A 21,202-nucleotide genomic window follows, 5' to 3' on the forward strand; every position below is an offset into this window, starting at 1 on the left:
AATCCCAGCTACTTGGGAGGTTGAGGCAGGAGAATCACTTGAGCCCGGGAGGTGGAGGTTGCAGTGAGCCAAGATTGCACCATTGCACTCCAACATGGGGGACAAGAGTGAAACTCAAAAAAAAAAAAGAAAAGAAAAGAAATTCTTCATGTATCTTCTCTAACACTACCTGTGAATCCGTTTGGAACTCTGTAAGTAAAGAATGGCTATTTCAGTTTGGTCACTTAGTAACTACCTGTTCAAGTCAAAGGCTGAAAAAAGTTTAGGAACTAAAAAGCTTTCTGTCCACCCTTAGAAAGAGTATTTTCCACATAGATCTTCCATTGATGGCACCATTTAGAGCCAACACTCTTTCCTGGTGGTAAGCAGTGAAAATAGTCACTTGTCAGGCCAGGCGCAGTGGCTCACACCTGTAATCCCAGCACTTTGGGAGGCTGAGGTCGGTGGATCACCTGAGGTCAGGAGTTCGAGACCAACCTGGGCAACATGGTGAAACCCCATCTCTACTAAAAATACAAAAAAATTGCCAGGCATGGTGGTGGGCGCCTATAATCCCAGCTACTTGGGAGGATGAGGCAGCAGAATCGCTTGAACCTGGGAGGCAGAGTTTGCAGTGAGCCAAGGTCGCGCCATTGCATTCCAACCTGGGCAACAAGAGCGAAACTCAGTCTCAAAAAAAAAAAAAAAAAAAAAAGTTGTAAATGAATCTGTTCTCCAATGCTCTATAGATCAGGGGTTCTATGAGTGTAGTGACTGGTCCTCAGATTGGTTAAAAAAAATAAGGCAATACTTATTAGTCTCTAAATTCTCACCCAGCTTTGTTAAGTTTAACAATATATACCCCAAGTCCTTACTGCAAGTCAGACACCATGCTGTGTGCTAAAGCATTTATGTTTTCATTTAAATCTCCTAACACCCTATGCAATAGGTTATATTGTCTTTGCTTTAACTGCAGCTTGCAAATATTAGTAACTTCCTAAGGTCCAAAACTAGTGCAGAACTGGAATTTAAACCATTTTGGCCTCAAAACCAGTGTTCTTACCCCCTATTATACATAGATGAAATTTTAAAATTATAATTATATATAATTACATATAATCTCTATATATTATTTACATATATTTTTAAAATTATTTTGTATTTTTATTATTTTTTTAATTCATTTTTTGAGATGGAGTCTCACTCTGTAGCCCAAGCTGGAGTGCAATGGCACTATCTTGGCTCATTGCAACCTCCGCCTGCCGGGTTCAAGTGAGTCTCGTGCCTCAGCCTACCCCGATTAGCTGGGACTACAGGTGTATGCCACCACACCCGGCTAATTTTTTATTTTAGTAGAGACAGAGTTTCACCATGTTGTCCGTGGCGGTCTTGAACTCCATTGCTCAGGCTATCCACCTACCTTGGCCTCCCAAAGTGCTGGCATTGCAGGTGTGAGCCACCGTGCCCAGCCCTATTTACATATATATTTTATTTATTTATTTATTTTGAGGCAGAGTCTTGCTCTGTCACCCAGGCTGGAGTACAGTGGTGCCATCTTGGCTCACTGCAACCTCTGCCGGCCTCCCAGGTTCAAGTGATTCTTCGGCCTCAGCCTCCTGAGTAGCTGGGACTACAGGCACACGCTACCACACCCGGCTGATTTTTGTATTTTTAGTAGAGACGGGGTTTCACCATGCTGGCAAGGCTGGTCTCGAAATCCTGACCTTGTGATCCACTCTCCTCAGCCTCCCAAAGTGCTAGGATTACAGGCATGAGCCACAGTGCCTGGCCTACCTGTATTTTTAAATGGTAGAGCTGATGACTGTGGGATTAGATAGGGGTGGTAAATGGCAATGCTTGTAATTATAAAGGTGGCCAAAGGGTTTAGAATCTTGACCCTGGCTTGAAAACTGTCCATGTGTACTTGTCTTTTTGGCAAGCCTTTGAATTCTTAAAAAGTTATTTATGTGATCTTCATAGTCAAATTTGTCTACAATCAGATTTCTTGAAAAATAATTATTTTGTAGGTGAGGTCAATATTTAGTTAAAATGTTAAATGTATCTGAGCACTAATAGAGATGGATCATTCTGTGATTTTTCTTGCCTTTGACAACAATGCAAACAAAAACCACACAACAGAAAAGAATAGTGGTTGGATAATCCTTCGAATTATTAGTTTCTGGTCCCAGACTGTGCAAATGAATAGACATGAGTTATACAGAGTAGCCTGAAGAAAATCAGGGTGACAAATATTCAACCATTAGCTCTCCAAAAAACCACTGACTTTAGCCCAACATGAAAAGATTCAGATATATTTTGACAGAGCTTTTGCTCACAGAGATTAAATAAAGTAAGATCCCGGGGCAAAGAGACGAGTGGGAGAGGAGGGCAGAAATCACATGGGAGAGACACCCCAAGCCCTCACCAGAGCCTGCACGGCTACTAGCCCAGATCCAGGGCGCTGCTTAGAAGCTGAGGCAGAACTGAGTTGATCCTCTCATTGTCATCCTGTGGGTTCACCAGTACATTCTTTGTCCAGTTTGAGGTGATTCTTGCCTGTGTTCCAAGAATCTTTTCATATTCCTTTGATTGACCATCTCTTGAAAATAATCTCCCATCTAACGGCCAGGACACTCAAAAACACCATTTTGCTCCTCTTTCTGCCCCCAAAATGGAGGGTAGAAAACTTGGACTCTTCATTGGTTAATGAAGGAAAAGGCCTGGACACTTTATGGGATGATGGCTGGTGACAGCTGAAAGGGAGACTTTGGGTAAAATAAAGGGGGATTACTTGGAGTTAGTGCGAAATCATCCACAGAGCTGAGATAGCAGAGAAACACACTACTCCATTTCAGAGTGTGAAATGTCTTGTCACAGGCAGAGGCAGAGAATGTTAGAGCTGGAAGGGAACTTGGAGAACATCAGCCCCACCCTTCCACATAGCAGAGGAAGCCCAGGAAGAAACAGATGTGGCCTGGAAAGGGGGCCTGACTTGCTTGAAGTCAAATAGCTGGTCATTTGGCTTTGTCAGAACCAGGAATATAATGTCCTAGTAATTATCTCCACTGCCCAACACAGGCGAATCTGGCTTAGGAACTCTTTCTTTGGAAGTAGATTTTTCTCTGATCCTGCCTCAAGTCATAATAAGTTAAATGGAGAGTCCAGTTTCTATGTTCTTAGAAGTCCAAATTCAACACCTCACAGTGATGCCAAAGTTAAGTATTTGTGGAATTAAATTAGTTTATGGCATAAAATATAGTAAAGACAAGTTTTTAAATAGTTGTGGGAGAGCCATAACTGCTCATGGAAAATTTGTCTTTAGTAGAGACTCTATGGGACTACACAAATTAGCCTACACATGCCTGAAACAGAGTGGCACCACGCACTTAATTTTGTTGAAGTCCAAGCTTCTTTCCCTATGATAAAAGAGGAAGTGACATTCTATACAGCTATGCCTGTGTTCTGCTTATTCTTCCGGGAATACTTCTGTCACTAGAATTTGTACAGGTGGAAGAGGAGGGTGTCATCCTATTGCTCGGCATTTCTCATACAATCACTCTGTAGCTTATACTCCCCACAACAGTTTATCTCAGGATGTTTCGTGGCTTCACGCCACCCACCATTATTACACCAGAGAAACTCACCAGATTGTATTTTGTGTATTCACTCTTCATAGGCTTCTGTTCCCTTGATAGATTTTTGTCTTAGAAACTTTTTTTCTTGAGAAACACTAATGTTTAGCACCACTTTATGTATGCAAGAGTGGATGTAGGTTTCTTTGTAGCAGATTTAAAAACTCTGGCATCCAGCCCTGGTGGTTTCTGGTGCAGAAACTGAGAGACCCTTTGGTGTTCTACCTGGAGGCGTGGCTGGTGGACGAGATCTTGGGTGAGTGACCCTAGGCCCAGACCAAGCTGTAATTCTAGAAATGGCGTGGATGCACCAAGCCCTGCTGGTGGTAGACATAGTGGGCTCCAAGAACCTAGTCGAAATCATGGTTTTTGGGTGGCTCTGTATACAGAATCGGGTGAAGAGCATGCTCCTGTCCCTGGCATGGTTTCACCAAGAACGCTGTGCCCGAGCTGAGAAGATAAAACACCTTGAGAAGAACTTGAATGCCCATGCCTGAGGCCCTCACACTCCCCAGCAGCCTATTGCTTAAGGCAACAGAACTATTGTGAGGAGCATTTTGAGAACTTTCTTGCTTTTGCTGCTAAGGTTGAAGAGAAGCAAGTATAGCATTCCTAAATCTCTGCATTCCTTTTTCCTGTGTCTTGATGGATAGTGGTTTATTTTGTGGCAAGAGTGAGTTTGAAGAACTACTCTAATAGAGAAATGGCTCTTTTGCCCAATGGTATAACGATCTTTGCACACTTACAATAAAGCAAATTTATTTTTAAAAATTTTAAACTTCTCATAGAGAGGTATTGATGGAACATTCAATTAAAATCTTTGTTTATAGGACTCAGAGATAGCCAGATATTAAACAAATCAAAAAATGTTTCTCATGAATATCAAGTTGACTCTTGATTAACATTTTATACTCTTATTAACATTGTATACATTGTTTCTATTCAACCAATTTCAGAACTTCATGAAAAAGTTGAGTAGTAGGTTGAGTAATGGGGTAACACAATGGGAGCCTTTTCTGCAAGGCTGGCATGTGAATAAAGTACCTGCAAATCATAAAAAGAAACAAAATAGAGAGCTTTAAAAACAAGAATTTTCACATTGGTCGCATCGGTACATTCACATTCACTGGCTAGGGTTGTTGGGTGTGGGAGTCTAAGCCACAAGACTTGGGCAGCATTTTCAGCCCTCCAGTCTCCCTCGTTTGTGACCTGGAAAATCTCTGACATGTGGACTGTCCTCACCACAGTATGAGCAGAGGCTCCTGCTTCTTGGTTTATCAGGCAGTGTACAGTGAGGAGTTGAAATGAAAGGGTCGAGCTGTGGTGACTACTAGGGCCAAGTCAAGAAGGAAGAGTAGAGCTCATCCCCACAGCCTCAATAAAAGCCTAGGAATGGCCAGAGGAAGAGGCAAAAATGAGAAGGCTTTCAACCATCCCCTTGGATGACTTAAAAGAATGGGTCTCAACCCTGAGTGCACACTAGAATCACCTGGAGAGCTTTATCTTTAAAATCCCACGGCCCTGGTACCACCCCAGACAAATGGAAACAATTTCTACATGTGACACCTGGTTATCAGTATTTTTTTTAATAGGTTGAGTATCTCTTATCCAAAATGATTGCAATCAGACATGTTTTGGATTTCAGATTTTTTCAGATTTTGGAGTATCTGCATTATACTTAATGGTTGAGCGTCCCTAATATGAACATGTAAAATCTGAAATGCTACAATGAGCATTTACTTTGAACATCATATTGGTGTTCAAATGATTTCAGATTTTGGAACATTGCAAATTTTGGACTTTTGGTTTAGGGATGCTCAACCTGTAGTTACTCAGGTAATTCCAATGCAATATGAGTTGAAAACACTAGTTTAAAACAAGAATCCAAACCTAAATGGCTACCAGTAATGTAATTTAGGGGGTAAGAGTAAGCACGAGAGAGAGGAGATGGTGGCAAACTAAACAGTACATGATGCACCTAAGGGGGTAGCTGCAGGAGTTCTGCCTAACTGTTGTCATCTACAAGTGTGACACCACTTTGCCAGCTGTCCTGATTTTCAGATGTTCGTATCTAAGTTTTAAAAAAATGAGTTGTATGCTACAATGTGGATGAGCCTTGAAAACAAGCTCAGTGAAAGAAGTCAGACACAAAACACCACATATTATATGATCCATTTATATAGAATGTCCAGAATAGGCAAATCCATAACAACAGAAAGTAAATTAGTGGTTTCCAGGGGTTGGGAGGAGGAGAAAATGTGGTATGATTGCTTAATGGGTACTGAATTTCTTTTGAGGTGATGAAAATAGTGTGCAATTAGACAGTTATGATGGTTGCAAAATATGGTAAATTATATTAAAAACTACTGAATTGTATATTTTAAAATGGTAAATTTCATATTATGTGAAATTTACATATATATATACATATATATATATATTTTTTTTAAGTGAGGAGGTGCAGGAAGGAAGAGATGGGAATTGGATTGTTTAGACCAACTCAGAGCCAAACAAATCCCTTTTATGGGAGTCAGAATGGAACACCTCATGGAAGACAAAAAGTCCATGGCTGAGTGTGGTGGCTCACGTCTGTAATCCTAGCACTTTGGGAGGCCGAGGCAGGTGGATCACTTGAGGCCAGGAGTTCAAGACCAGCCTGGCCAACATGACGAAACTCCATCTCTACTAAAATACAAAAATTAGCTGGGCGTGGTGGTGCATGCCTGTAGTCCCAACTACTCGGGAGGCTGAAGTGGGAGGGGGGATCGCTTGAGCCCAGGAGGCAGAGATTGTGATGAGCTGGGATCACAGCACTACACTCCAGCCTGGACGACAGAGTGAAACCCTGTCTCCGAAAGAAAAAGTCTATAAATTGGACTGAAGTTTTTTTAAAAAAGACAATCTAAGGCTGTAATTTATGTCTCCACATCCTTTTACATCTTCATCCAACCAAACAACAAAGTTATGTCTGCTGCACTCTTTTCATCTTAAGTCAGAGACAACCTGGGTTTTCTCCTTAATAGGTGCTATGCAGGGCTGCACTGCCAAGTGCACTTGGCTTTGGCAGCCTATAAATAGAAATGGAACCCCTGAGGTGCAGGAGAACAGGCTGGCAGATGAAGCCAATGCTGGTTACTGCTCTTTCTTACTGTTCTGTTACTGAGAGGGGTAAGTGAAACAAACCAAACCCCTGATAACCATGTTGATTAATTGTTACTCCTTTATCAATTGCTTCTGTCCAATAACTCAATTGTAAGTCACAATCCATAATTTATTATCCTCTTCAGTGAAGTTTATTACACTTTTTTTTTTTTTTTTTTTTTTTGTGAGGCAGAGTCTCCCTCTGTTGCCCAGACTGGAGTGCACTGGCGTGATCTCAGCTCACTGCAACCTCCGCCTCCCGGGTTCAAGTGATTCCCCTGCCTCAGCCTCCCGAGTAGCTGGGATTACAGGCATGCGCCATCATGCTTAGCTTATTTTTGTATTTTTAGTAGAGATGGGGTTTCACCATGTTGGTCAGCCTGGTCTCAAACTCCTGACCTCAAGTAATCCGCCCGCCTCCGCCTCCCACAGTGCTAGGATTACAGGCCTGAGCCACCGCGCCCAACCAAGTTTATTTGCTCTTAATTACTCAAAGCAGGTTAAAATTATTACCACTTCTGTGAGATGCAACTACAATAAAGACAATGAGTGACAAACTGTTCTTCAAAGAGAGTTTGATGTTTCACTAGTCTTTTCTGGCCTGGGAATATACTTCAAATGGCAGTGGTTCTTAGAGGTCCCCAAAATCCTACCATTTTCACAGATCAAAGTTAAATATTATTAAAAACAAAAATAGGCCGGGTGCAGTGGCTCACGCCTGTAATCCCAGCACTTTGGGAGGCTGAGGCAGGCGGCTCATCAGGTCAGGAGTTCGAGACCAGCCTGACCAACATGGTGAAACCCTGTCTCTACTAAAAATACAAAAAAATTAGCCAGGTATGGTGGCGGGCGCCTGTAATCCCAGTTACTCAGGAGGCTGAGGCAGGAGAATTGCTTGAACCTGGGAGGCAGAGGTTGCAGTGAGCCGAGATTGCGCCACTGTATTCCAGCCTGGGTGACAGAGCGAGACTCCATCTCAAAATAATAATGATAATAATAATCCCTCATAAATACCTAATCTTCTAAGTATTGGACCACGTTGCAGGTTTGCATGAACTCAGAAATGAGTGAAATCTTACTGCAGATTAGATTCAGACTTTTTTTCTTACCTGAATTCTTCTCTGTAGTTATTCTTAATATACTCAGCTAGAGTCCTACTGTGCCGCAGACAGCTCTTGAGGATGTAAAATTGCTGGTACAACAGAACTGCTTGGCAGGGACTTAGCAGCTGAAATGAAGCTGAAAGCCCCCTCACCACTTGTTTCACAATACTGGCCACAAAAGTAATCTAGACAAGGAAAATACAGTTACATGTAGGCTGTGTGCCACCCACAAAAGCAACTATTTTAGCTGGAGCTTCAACTACAAATCTAGACGGAAGCCCTCACTACCCTAACACCACTGTTGCAATGTTGCTCATCAAAATGTTGTTCAGTGTCAAATAAAAAGTATAGGAGGAAGCTGGGCGTGGTGGCTCTCGCCTGTAATCCTAGCACTTTGGGAGACTGAGGCAGGTGGATCACGAGGTCAGGAGTTCGAGATCAGCCTGACCAACATAGTGAAACCCCATCTGTACTAAAAATACAAAAATTAGCCAGGTGTGGTCGTGCGTGCCTGTAATCCCAGCTACTCAGGAGGCTGAGGCAGGAGAGTTGCTTAAACTCGGGAGGCAGAGGTTGCAGTGAGCCGAGATCATGTCACTGCACTCCAGCCTGGGCAACAGAGCAAGATTCCATCTCAAAAAAATATATATGTATAGAAGGCCAGGTTGGGCACTGTGGCTCATCTGTAATCCCAGCACTTTGGGAGGCTGAGGCAGGTAGCTTGAGGCGGGTAGCTTTGAGACAGCCTGGTTAACATGGCAAAACCCCTTCTCTACTAAAAATACAAAAATTTGCCAGGCATGGTGTCACATGCCTGTAATCCCAGCTACTTGGGAGGCTGAGTCACAAGAATTGCTTGAACCTGGAGGCAGAGGTTGCAGTGAGCCAAGATCGCACCACTGCACTCCAGCCTGGGCGAGTGCAAGTAATTACTCTTCTGTGTAATTACTATCCATAAATATAGGCTTGTGTGGAAAACAGAAAAGAACGCTAGTGGCCTTTCAAGCTCTAACCAACAGGTCACACTACACGCCCATCAAATTAGTATCAGTAAAAATGTATTGCCTTTTCTATTGTAATATGTTGCAACTGACTCTTCCCTACAGGTAGGGCAAGTAGGTGGAAGTGGATTTTTCCCATTCCAGACCATTTACATGTGTTGACAAAACATTATATATATAGATTAAACATATATTGCCTGGCAAACAGCTTGAGCTGAGAGAGTCTGAGGCAGTAGAACAGAACAATGTTAATCAGCCCATTTAGAAATTAAATTTTTAACTTTTCTAGCACCTTTCTCTAACCAAGTAAGATAATGAGAGCTGACTGACATGCAGGTACATAGCAATGATCCCAGTTTCTTTGCTTGCAAATGTCTCTCAAGTGATTTCTTTCTGCCCATTTAACTGTTTAGAGCTGGGTTAGTATTGAAGCTTTCTTCTGCCAATCCTTCATCCTCACATGCTTCATGGTCACAGACTAGCCTCATACTCAACCCAATTCCTTTGGTGAACCAACTTTAGAGGCTGGTAAAGAAACTTCCTTTTAGCTGGAGTGCAGTGGCATATGCCTGTATTCCCAGCTACTTAGGAGGCTGAGGCAGGAGGATCGCTTGAGCCCAGGAGTTTGAGACCAGCTGGGAAACATAGCAAGACCCCATCTCATTTTTAAAAATTATTAAAAATAAATAAATGTGGCCAGGTGCGGTGGCTCACAGCTATAATCCCAGCACTTTAGGAGACTGAAGTAGGAGGATCACCTGAGGTCAGGAGTTTGAGACCAGTGTGGCTAACATGGTGAAAACTTGTCTGTACTAAAAATACAAAAATTAGCCAGTCATAGTGGTGGGTGCCTATAATCCTAGCTACTTGGGAGCCTGAGGCAGGAGGATCTCTTGAACCCAGGAGGTGGAGGTTGCAGTGAGCTGAGATCTCGCCACTGCACTCCAGCCTGGGTGACAAAGTGAGACTCCATCTCTAATAAATAAACAAATAAATAAATAAATAAATACCATGCAGGAAGGCTTACGTGGGAAATAAAAGTAAAAAAATAAAACTAAATAAATAAATAAAAAGAAACGTCCCTATTACATGGAGTCTGTAAAACCCAGATTTCCACACATCAGTTCATGTAATAGGGTCTGCAGCCACCACACAGAAAACAAAGGGGTCTTGCAGCTTGCACATATGAGCTGCCATTGCTGTGAATGTCTGTAACTTTCAAACATTCTGTGAAGTAGTCTGAGATTGGTTGGGGCCTGTGTGCTACTGAGGAAGACAAATTCATGGGCTCAACCTCCGTAGAAGACAGCTGGCTGTTCTACTGACAAATGTACCCTCTGACCCCAGCCAGCTTTGTGTAAATGTATGTCATAAGGATCTGACAAGAGAGTCTAGATCCCATAGGACAGACCCAACATCACTCTAGAGAAACGGCAGGGGACCACTGACGGTCCAACAGATGCATGTCCATATATGGAAAGAGAACAGGCCGGGCGCAGTGGCTCATGCCTGTAATAGCAATTTGGGAGGCCAAGGTGGGTGATCACCTGAGGTCAGGAGTTCCAGACCAGCTTGGGTAACATGGTGAAACACCATCTGTAGTAAAAAATACAAAACTTGGCCAGGTATGGTGGCAGGCGCCTGTAATCCCAGCTACTTGGGAGGCTGAGGCAGGAGAATTGCTTGAATCTGGGAGGTGGAGGTTGCAGTGAGCTGAGATCGCAGCACTACTGCACTCCAGCCTGGGCAACAGAGCAAGACTCTGCCTCAAAAAAAAAAAAAAAAAAAAGAACATATTGCCTCGTGCCCGTTAGCAATGGAAATTTAGTTTAGATTATTCTTTTGAAGAGATTTCCAATTAAGTGTTTGTTGACTGAGTGCATAACTTTGAGGAGGTAAGAAGAGATTAAGGGATAAAGCCTTTACTAGAATTAATTCAGCAGATATTTTACTGAACATTTATGGTGTGCCTAGCACAACAGACCTAGCTTTTACTCTCATGGCACTGGCAGTCTGTTGGAAGAGAAAGATAGTGTATCAGTCATGATGGACTAGATTATGCTGTGGTAACAAACCTCCCAAAATACCAGTGCTTTGCTTGAAACAGCAAAGGTTGATGACTCAGTCCCAGAGGGGTCTGCAGGGCTCTGCTCACTGTAGTTACTCTTGGCCATCAGTGGGCAGAGCAGCCACCTTGTGGGTGCTATGCCAAAGGAAAAGAGAATGCCAGGTGGCACACACTGGCTCTTAAAGCTTCTGCTCAGAAGTGACAGAAGCCAGTTCTGCTCACATTTCATTAACCAAAGCAGCAACAGAGACCGCCCCCGCCCCCCGATTTCACATGGAGAGGGAAGTGCAGTCCCACCATGTGCCCAGAAGGAGAGAGAGACAGAATATGAGTGGGCACTAATGGCTGTGACACAGCAGAAGCAAATAATAACACAAACAAACGTAAACTGCAACAGTGATGAGACCTATAAAGCAGATGAAGAGGACACCATGCCATACACTATTTGTGCCTCTAATGAGGGAATCTCCCCTGTCAAGGGGGGCAGAGAAGCATCCTCCACTGCCCCACCCCAGGAAGGGGCCCTGAGGCCTGAGGGATGAGTAGAAGTTGACCAGGTGAAAAAGGGAGGGAAAAGCATTTCCAATGGAGAGACAGATGCAATGGTACAGGTCCTGTGATGCAGCTGCGGGGAGCCGGGCGGTGGTGGGGAGAGAGATGGTGAGCAAGAGACCCACACAGCAGGGAGGCTGAGGGACCAGAGGAGGCTATCGGCCATAGCACGCAGGCCCTGTAGGCCATGTTAAGGAGTTCAGTCTTTATTCAGAAGGAAGAGTTATTGAGAGATTTGAAGCAAGGGACGACAATCAGATTTTTATTTCAAATGGATCCCTCAGCCTGTAATCTGGTGAGAAGACAGGGACAGACCATTGAGATGTGATTGTAGCATCAAGGAAAGAAATGGTGATAATAGGAACTAGGACGGTGTCTGTGGGACAGAGCACACAAATGATCCCAAGTGTTAGATTCACGCTCACTATTTAAGGTAAGTATTTATCTTTTTACCTAATTATACAGCTAATAATTTAATATTCTGTTTTCCACATATATCCAAGAGTTTTTCATGAAATAACGTTCCCATTTAAGATATAATGTCAGTGCCTTAAACATTCAGGTCCCAAATGTAAAAACAATTTATCAATTAAATAATAAACTGTGAGATTTACACTTTGCTTCTGGTTGATAAACTTGATTACATCACAGGGAAAAATGTGTGTTTTATTAATTAAGCACAAGAGTATCTGCTTAATTAGGCTTGAGGGGTGATTTCGTTTTGACTTCTAGATACTTACGATGGGAGGACAGCTTTGTAGAAAGGACATCATCCAGCTAATAGCAAACTTTGTGGATCCCAATCCGAGATTTCCCTAAAAGACTCAAGGAAATAAACAAGTTATATTCATAAAGTTCAAGTTGTATATAAAAGGATACTCATTCTTAAATACATTTTTATCCTGATCAATCGAATCCTTAAAATCAGTTTTGGAAAATAAACTAGATGAGCACTCAAGAGCAAAGGTCATATCATTGAAGTCAACCAGTTTTGGAGACCATCTCAAATACAAGCATTTTTGGTATATTATTAATCATATAACATAATTGCATAATATACATATATCATAATATATAATAGTCACGTAATTTATGGTTACATAAAATATTTTAAAATATAATTTTTAAAAATTGTACCTGCTGAAAGACAAGAAGTATCTCATATAAAAGTGCTGTAGCGGTATTTGTATACTCCAGAATAAGCTTCTGTAACTAGAATTTTCAAGAATAATCAATGCAATGTCATAAACCAAGTCAGAAAATGATAATTTCCCTTGGTTCCCTTTAGGTACTTATACAATAATTTTTTTTCTTTTTTTCGAGACAAGGTCTCATGCTATCACCCAGGTGGCAGTGCTGTGGTCATGGCTCTGTGCAGCCTCCAACTTCTGGGCACAAGCCATTCCTCTCACCTCTGCTTTCTGTGTAGCTGGGACTACAGGCACAAGCTACCATGCTGGCTAATTTTATGTTTTTAATTTTTTGTAGAGATGAGGTCTCACTATATTGCCCAGGCTGGTCTCAAATTCCTGAGCTCAACCAGTCCTTTCACCTCAGTCTCCCCAGTAGCTAGGACTACAGGTATGTGCCACCACACCCAGGTAGTTTTTGATTTTTTATTTTTGTAGAGACAGGGTCTCGCTTGTTGCCCAGGCTGGTATGGAACTCTTGGCCTCAAGTGACTATCCCACCTCTGCCTCCTGAGTAGCTGGGATTCAGAGGTAAGCCATTATCCCTGGTTGGCCCACAGAATACTACTACAAAAAATTGCATACTTGATTTGCAAAATTAATCAGATCAACAACCCAACTTCCTTTCAAGAATGTAGAAATACATTCTTGAGTTGAGGTGAGAGATTCTCTGGGGAATTTAGGCTTATGCCCAAATTAAACTAAGATTCCTTCTGTGGGATGGATAAATAGAAGACTTAGAGATATTTCATTCCTCTCAAGAATTCCAAACTCCTCTTTACAAAACTATCCCTTTTCTTTTCTTCATTTATTTATTCAACAAATATGCATCAGACACCGTGCTAGGTGTTGGGGATGCAAGGGAGAACAACACAGACATGAGACCTGCCCTCATGGAACATACAGTCTAGTTGGGGAACAAACATCAAATGATCAAATAAGCAAATGCATAATTATAAACTGAGACAAGGGCTATGAAAGAAATGTATAGGAAGTTAAGGGAGCTCTATAAAGGAGGACTAGTCTCATTTGGGGATCAAGGAATGCTTCCCTCTGGCCCATATCATTCCTTACCTAGATTACGGCACTAGCTCCTTAATAGCCCTGCCTATCTGAGTTTTGGTTCCACCCCATTCTTTAATCCCTAATCCACCACTGAAAATGATATTGGAGACTTTCTATATGGAGTCTGTAATTACATATTCATGGATATATTTGAATAACGTCTGTCTCTCCCAGCAGAGTAGAAACTAATGAAGGCAGGGGTCATGTCTGTTTTGACCCTACTCCCTAGTACGTTGCTTGCTCATAACAGATGCTCAATAAATATTTACTGATTGTGGCCGGATGTGGTGGCTCATGCCTGTAATCCTAGCCTTTTGGGAGGCCGAGGCAGGCAGATCGCTTGAGCCCAGGGATTTGAAACCAACCTGGGTAACATGGCAAGACCCCGTCTCTACAAAAAGTACAAAAATTAGCCAGGCGTGGTGGCTCGTGCCTGTAGTCCTAGCTACTTGGGAGTCTGAGGTGAGAGCATCACTTGAGCCTGGGAGGTCAAGTCTGCAGTGAGCCGAGATTGTGCCACTGCACTCCAGCCTGGGCAACAGAGTGAAACCTTTTCCCAAAAAAAAAAAAAAATTACTGAATGACAAAACGAGTTTTCTAAAACATAATTCTGACCATGTATTTAAGAACTACCAAATCATGTTCCATCTTTTTTTAAAAAATCTGTTAGCCTGGCTCAAAATAAACTAATAATAAGTTGGTTTATTCTCTCAGAAGGTGTGCCTTCTAGGCAGTTCGATATTTCTAATGTTTTGGTACAACCTTAGAAAAATAAGTAACTCTTTCTGAGAATTTATACTGTTCATATAGGTAGGAAAATGGTAAAGTATGAGAGTTTACATTAAAATCTCTAAGACAGTGATTTTTCACCTATTAGACCCCTGCTATGGAATTACATATACATCATATTTTGTACAGAGACAGATATAAACAGATTTATCAAATTTATAAGGAATGCTAATTACTTTCCTTAATATACATACCTTAAGACATATAAAATGGATATATTAATATTGACTGAATAGTTATTTTTTCCTTTTTCTTGACCCTCTAAATCTCTAAATCTATTTTAGACTGAATAGCTTTCTAAGTTTTGAGGTTAATGACAAAAGATCTACTCTTTGGTTTAATTATATTTCTGTATTCTACGGTGTCATGGTCCACATTAAAAGAAGCCAGGGCCCCAATATATAATAGTTTACCCCAAAAATTCTCATCTCACCTCAGCATCAAAAGACATTCTGACTAAAGCTGAATCAGCCACCAACTGGATATCAAACACAGGACAAGATTTTGGAATCTGAGGCTCACTAATTAAAACTACCAAGAGATTAAATAGTGTTCCCCTGGAAAAAAATAAATAAAAGGCAATTAATGAGCAAAGTCTTGAGAAGAAAAATGGTGACGCCAAGTTTACAAACACTGAATATAATTATGTTTAAAAGAATGAAGCATTGCAGACCATCTTTGACTGGAGTTTTGGACCCTTGGACATGCAAATGAATGTCTAGAGATAAAAAATGTTAATGAAAATATAATTTCTTGGTCTTTTGGCTCAGAGCGAGTATAGTTCTAGAAGTTCACATAGCTTAGAAAGACTAGAAAATCTGGATTTAAGGGAGATTTGGGTAATTTCAATTACAGCATTATTTTCCAAAGGACTTTTTATGGATTGCTAATTCCAGACAGTGTTATAGTTAAAATAGATTCTGTGGTCAAAGGAGATATAGGGAACTTGGTTAAACCAAGTTCATCAGATGTATTTACTACAGAACTTCTCAGAGGCTTTATATGCTAATATGCACTGTGCATCTCTGGGTCAAAGCAACAGTATCCAGCTCTTCTTTTTTCTTTTTTTAAGTTTGTTTGCTTGGGTTATTTTTGGCACAGGATCTCATGATGTTGCCCAGGCTGGTCTTGAACTCCTGGAATCAAGTGATCCCCTGCCTCAGCCAAGTAGCTGAGATTACAGGCTTGAGCGACCACTTTCAGTTTTTACTTTTTTAAATTGATAATAAAAATTGTATATGTTTATGGTATACAACGTGATGTTTTGAAATATGTATATACTATAGAATGTGTACATATTTTATAAATCAAGTGAATTGACATATGCATTACCTCACATGCTTATTTTTATATAGTGAGAACACAAAATCTATTATCAGCAATTTTCAAGTATACAGGACATTATTATTAACTATAGTCACCATATTTGTATGATTGATCTCTTGAACTTATTCCTCCTGTCTAACTGAAGTTTTGTACCCTTTGACCAATATCTCCCAATTCCACCCCGCCCCTAAGCCTCTAACAACCACTATTCTACACTCTCTGTTTTTGTGAGTTTGGCTTTTTTAGATTCCATATATATGTGAGATCATGCATGATCTCAAAAGTCAAACTTATATTTGTCTTTCCGTGCCTGGCTTATTTCACTTAGCATAATATCCTCCATTTTCATCCATGTTGTCACAAATAACAAGACTTCATTTTTATGGCTGAATAATATTCCATAGTGTATATATACTACATTTTCTTTATCAATTCACCCATTGCTGGACACTAAGTTTGCTTCCTTTTCTTGGTTTTTGTTAATAATGTACAGCATTCCTTTTTTTTAGTATAAAATTTTTTTAACATAAAGATGGGGTCTTACTTTTTTCCCAGGCTGAACTTGAACCCCTGGCCTAAAGCAATCTGCCCACCTCAGCCTCTCAAAGTGCTTGGATGACAGGCATGAGCCTCCGCACCCAACTCCACCGTTTCTTAAAATGCTTATTTGATCTCAAAAAACCTCAGATCTTTTCCTTTCCAATGTGGGGTACTGTCCGTTGATAACTCACTTAAATGTTACATGTGCATCCTGATGAGCTGAGTTAATAACATTATCTCCTCCTCTTGAGTAGTACAACCCCAGTATGGTTGAAAAGGAGCTGAAGGCAGACTGCTACAAACTCAGTTGTCTAATTGAAGGCAATGTCAGAGTAGATTTGCGGGGTAGGAGTAGTAAAATGATTCAAAGATAGGACTATACAAAAGTTCTCCATAACCATAAGCATTCCTTTCATAATGGAATAAAGGAGAGTGAGTATAAATATCCTTATTTAGTAGGATCTGAGGCTTTCTAATCTTTTTACAATCATTTAAATCATCACCATGATTAGAAGCTCATGATTAACCTACACTCTAGTAAAAATACAGTGCCCTTCCTTTCTCCAAGTCAAAAAGCAAGTCTAGTTCTTATATTTGGAAAGAAGAATCATGTCAGTTAGTACATTTCTCACGAAAGCAGGATATACCCTACAGTGTATTTAATAATGTCTTATTCAGGCTACTTAAAATGGCCAATCTTACTTTTAGAAGACCCTTTTAAAATCAACAGAACACTCCCTTTAGAAGTGTTTGTTGATATTGTTTGAATTGGCATTCCATTCACTGTTGTATTTAATTATAGTCCTTTATTTTCAGTAACAGCTTATTTTCAAAGTATCATACATCCAAGGCAAAGAAAAAGAACTCCCGAACTATGGGTCACTTGCTATGATAACATATTAATTCAACCCTAACAATACTAGGATATGAAAAAATATGGCACATTTCAAGAAAGTTACAGCAAAGTATGTGGAACTAATAAAATCTCCACTCATGAAACTAATACAGAGGAAAATGCTGAAATGATTAACTGCTGTTTTATTTACCCAAATGGAATTTAATTTGAAATCCACCTCTTCTGCCAATTCAATTTAAAATCCATTAGGGCAATAATAGATAGAAGAAATTTTAATCAAAATAGTGGTTTCATCCTGAAAATATAGATGATTTAGAGGATTGACATCACAGCCTTAAAAAGGCTTTATTGTTTAGGTTGTTACTATTTCCAATGTATGGATTTGGAATGTACTACAATATCTTTAAAAAGACAGACTTGGAAGGCCGCATTCATAGTCTCCTAAGTCAGTCTATGTTATTGTGGTGGGCAGAAATCTAACGTGGCTTCCAAAATTCCCAGCCTGCTGGTACAAACCCTATCAAATTCCTCCCCCTTAAGTATGGGCAATACCTCTGAATATGTTTGTCTGTCACTCTTGTGATTATGTTATAGGAAATGGGAAAGGTGAAAGGATTCTGAGAATATAATAAAGGCCCCTAATTGGCTGACTTTTGAGTTAGTCAAAAGGAGATTATCCAGAGTTGGCTTGCTCTAATCAGGTGAGCCTTGAAAATGAGATACTCTCCTGCCAAGAAAAAAGCCACCTGAGTCCCACAGCTGTAATGAAATTTAGTCTGCCAACAACTACCCAAATGAGCTAGGAAGAGAGTCCCAAGCCTCAGATGAGATTATGGCCTGGCCAACACCTCAGCTGAAACCTTATGAGACCCTGGGCAAAGGATCCAGTTAAGCTGTGTCCAGATTTCTGATCCATGGATACTGTGAGATAAGAAATGCATGTTGTTTTAAGCCACTAAGTTTGTGATAATTTGTTATGTGGCAATAGAAAACTAATACAGTTTTGGCTGGGCACAGTGGCTCATACCTGTAATCCCAGCACTTTGGGAGGCCAAGGTGGGTGGATCACCTGAGGTCAGGAGTTCAAGACCAGCCTCACCAACAGGGTGAAACCCCGTCTCTACTAAAAATATGAAATTAGCAGGGCATGGTGGTGCGAGCCTGTAATCCCAGCTATTCAGGAGGTTGAGGCACAAAAATCGCTTGAGCCCAGGGGACGGAGATTACAGTCAGCCAAGATCGCACCATTGCACTCCAGCCTGGGTGACAGAGCAAAACTCCGTCTCAAAAAAAGAAAAAAGAGCCCGGGTGTGGTGGCTCATACCTGTAATCCCAGCACTTTGGGAGGCTGACGTGGGTGGACTGCCTGAGGTCAGGAGTTCAAGACCAGTCTGGCCAACATGGTGAAATCCCACCTTTACTAAAAACACACAAAAAATCAGCTGAGTGTGGTGGCACACACCTGTAATCCCAGCTACTTGAGAGGCTGAGGCAGGGGAATTGCTTGAACCAGGTAGGTGGAGGTTGCAATGAGCCAAGATCACGCCACTGCACTCCAGCCTGGGCAACAGAGCGAGACTCCGTCTAAAAAAAAAAGAAAAAAGAAAACTAATACAGTTTTATTAGATATTTACTGGGCTACGTAATACTATGGGTCACATGATTTGACCCTAGGGATGTAAAAACTGGCTGAGAAAAGTTAATATTACAACCAGACTCTACTATAGCAATGTAATATATGTATTAAATGACATGAAAAGAATTGGTAATATCAGGAAAGAACCTTGATATAGGAGGGCTGATGTGATCAAACCAAGTTAAAACAAAACAACTAAAGGCAATGCTTTTAAAGAAAAAGAACAACAAAAATAAATAAATAAATAAATAAATAAATAAAAACAATACTTTATGACAGAGGTGAGTAAGGATGATTTTTTTTCAACTTGGAAATAGAAAGGCAGGGACCAAAAGGTGGAGAAAAAGGATAACCAGATTTAGTGATAATTTTAATATGGGAGAAGACAGAAATATCAAAAACAATGTTGAATCTCCATCTTGGAGATTAGGGAAATGGCAGTACTACCATTCGCATAAAGAAGTATTCAAGCTGCATGCGGTGGCTCATGCCAGTAATCTCAGCACTTCGGGAGGCCAAGGTGGGAAGATCCCTTGAGCCCAGGAGTTTGAGACCAGCCTGGACAACAAAGTGAGACCTTGTCTCTACAAAAAAATAAAAAAATAAGAACGAGCTTGGCATGGTGTATTTTCTTGTTTGCTGTAAAGCAGGACTCAGCAAACTATGGCCTGTAGGCCAAATCCAGCCTACAGCCTGTTTCTGTGAACAAAGTTTATCGGAACACAACTGTGTCCATTCGTTCATGTACAGTTTATGGCTGCTTTTGTGCTACAATGGCAGAACTGAGTAGATGCAGCACAGATTGTATGGTGTGATAAGCCAAAACTATTTTCTATATGACCTTTTACAGAAATGTTTGCCCACTCCTGCTACACAACATAGTATGCCAGCTCGACACAGTGGCTCACGCCTGTAATCCTAGCACTTTGGGGGTCAGAGGGGGGCAGATCACTTGGCCCAGGAGTTTGAGACCAGCCTGGGCAACATGGCAAAACCCCATCTCTATGAAAAATAAAAAAAAAAAAAAAAAAAAAGCAGGGCATGGTGGCATGTACCTGTGGTCCCAGCTACTGGGGAGGTGAGGATCACCTGAGCCGCTGGGAGGTCAAGGCTGCAGTGAGCCAAGATCATGCCACTGCACTCCAGCCTGGCTGACAGAGTGAGATCCTATCTAAAAAAGAAAAGAAATAAATAAAAGAAAAAAAAGCATAGTATGCCCATAGTCCCTAGCACATAGCAAGTGTGCTTAAAAAATATTAATTAATGAGGCCAGGTGTGGTGGCTCATGCCTGTAATCCCATCACTTTGGGAGGCCAAGGTGGGCGGGTCACCTGAGGTCGAGGGTTTGAGACCAGCCTGACCAACATGGTGAAACCCCATCTCTACTAAAAATACAAAATTAGCCGGGCATGGTGGTGCATGCCTGTAATCCCAGTTACTCAGGAGGCTGAGGCAGGAGAATCACTTGAACCCAGGAGGCAGAGGTTGCCATGAGCCGAGATCGTGCCATTGCACTCCAGCCTGGGCAACAAGAGTAAAACTCTGTCTCAAAAAAAAAAAAGAAAGAAAAGAAAAATAAATATTAATTAATGAAATCAGGGCCAGGCGTGGTGGCTCATGCCTGTACTCCCAGCTGCTTGGGAGGCTGAGGCATGAGAATGGTATGAACCCGCAAGGTGGAGGTTGCAGTGAGCTGAGGTCGCACCACTGCATTCTAGCCTGGGCGACACAGTGAGACTCTGTCTCAGAAAAAAAAAAAAAAAGGAAAGAAAGAAAGAAATATTAATGCAATTAGCCAAGTGTGGTGGCACATGCCTGTCATCCTAGCCACTTGAGAGGCTGAGGTGGGAGGACTGCTTGAGCCCAGAAGGTGGAGGGCTGGAAAAATATTACCAAGAGTTCTTATTCTTTCCCCTGGTTTAAGTGTTTTTGTCTGTTTTTCTTTTTTTCTGGAGACAGGGTCTCATTCTGTCACCCAGTGTAACACAGTAATAGCTCACTGCAGCCTCGAACTTCTGGCTCAACTGATCTTCCTGCCTCATCCTCCTGAGTAGCTGAGACCACAGGCATGTGCCACCATGCCTGACATTTTTTTTCCTAGAGATGGGGTCTCGCTTTGTTGCCCAGGCTGGTCTCAAACTCCTGGCTTCAATTGATCCTCCAACCCTGGCCTCCCAAAGTGCTGGGATGACATATTTTGACTATTTTAGAGTCCATGGCTCTCATCATTTGCTCCACCCCTTTTTTTTGTTTGTTTTTAAAGAGACAAGGTCTCACTGTTGCCCACGCTAAGTGCAGTGGTATGATCATAGCTTACTGCTGCC

The 21,202-nt window shown here is 41.4% G+C and overlaps 1 protein-coding gene across 2 annotated transcripts in view; it reads right to left on the reverse strand.

Annotated features, from left to right (window-relative positions):
- Window positions 1-4,357: 4,357 nt before the first annotated feature.
- Window positions 4,358-21,202, reverse strand: part of LOC105502623 (chromosome unknown open reading frame, human C12orf56) — a 115,905-nt gene continuing 99,060 nt past the window's right edge. For both annotated transcript variants that reach the window (XM_011929223.1, XM_011929222.1), the window contains 5 exons: window positions 14,954-15,077; window positions 12,614-12,688; window positions 12,217-12,291; window positions 7,862-8,040; window positions 4,358-4,655 (listed from right to left, as the gene is read on the reverse strand). In XM_011929223.1, coding sequence (XP_011784613.1) covers window positions 4,550-4,655; window positions 7,862-8,040; window positions 12,217-12,291; window positions 12,614-12,688; window positions 14,954-15,077 — 559 coding nt within the window. In that variant the 3' untranslated portion in view covers window positions 4,358-4,549. The remainder of the gene's footprint in view (window positions 4,656-7,861; window positions 8,041-12,216; window positions 12,292-12,613; window positions 12,689-14,953; window positions 15,078-21,202) is intronic.

This window comes from Colobus angolensis, unplaced genomic scaffold (genome assembly GCF_000951035.1).
Source record: "Colobus angolensis palliatus isolate OR3802 unplaced genomic scaffold, Cang.pa_1.0 Scaffold80, whole genome shotgun sequence".
Classification (NCBI taxonomy): domain Eukaryota; kingdom Metazoa; phylum Chordata; class Mammalia; order Primates; family Cercopithecidae; genus Colobus; species Colobus angolensis.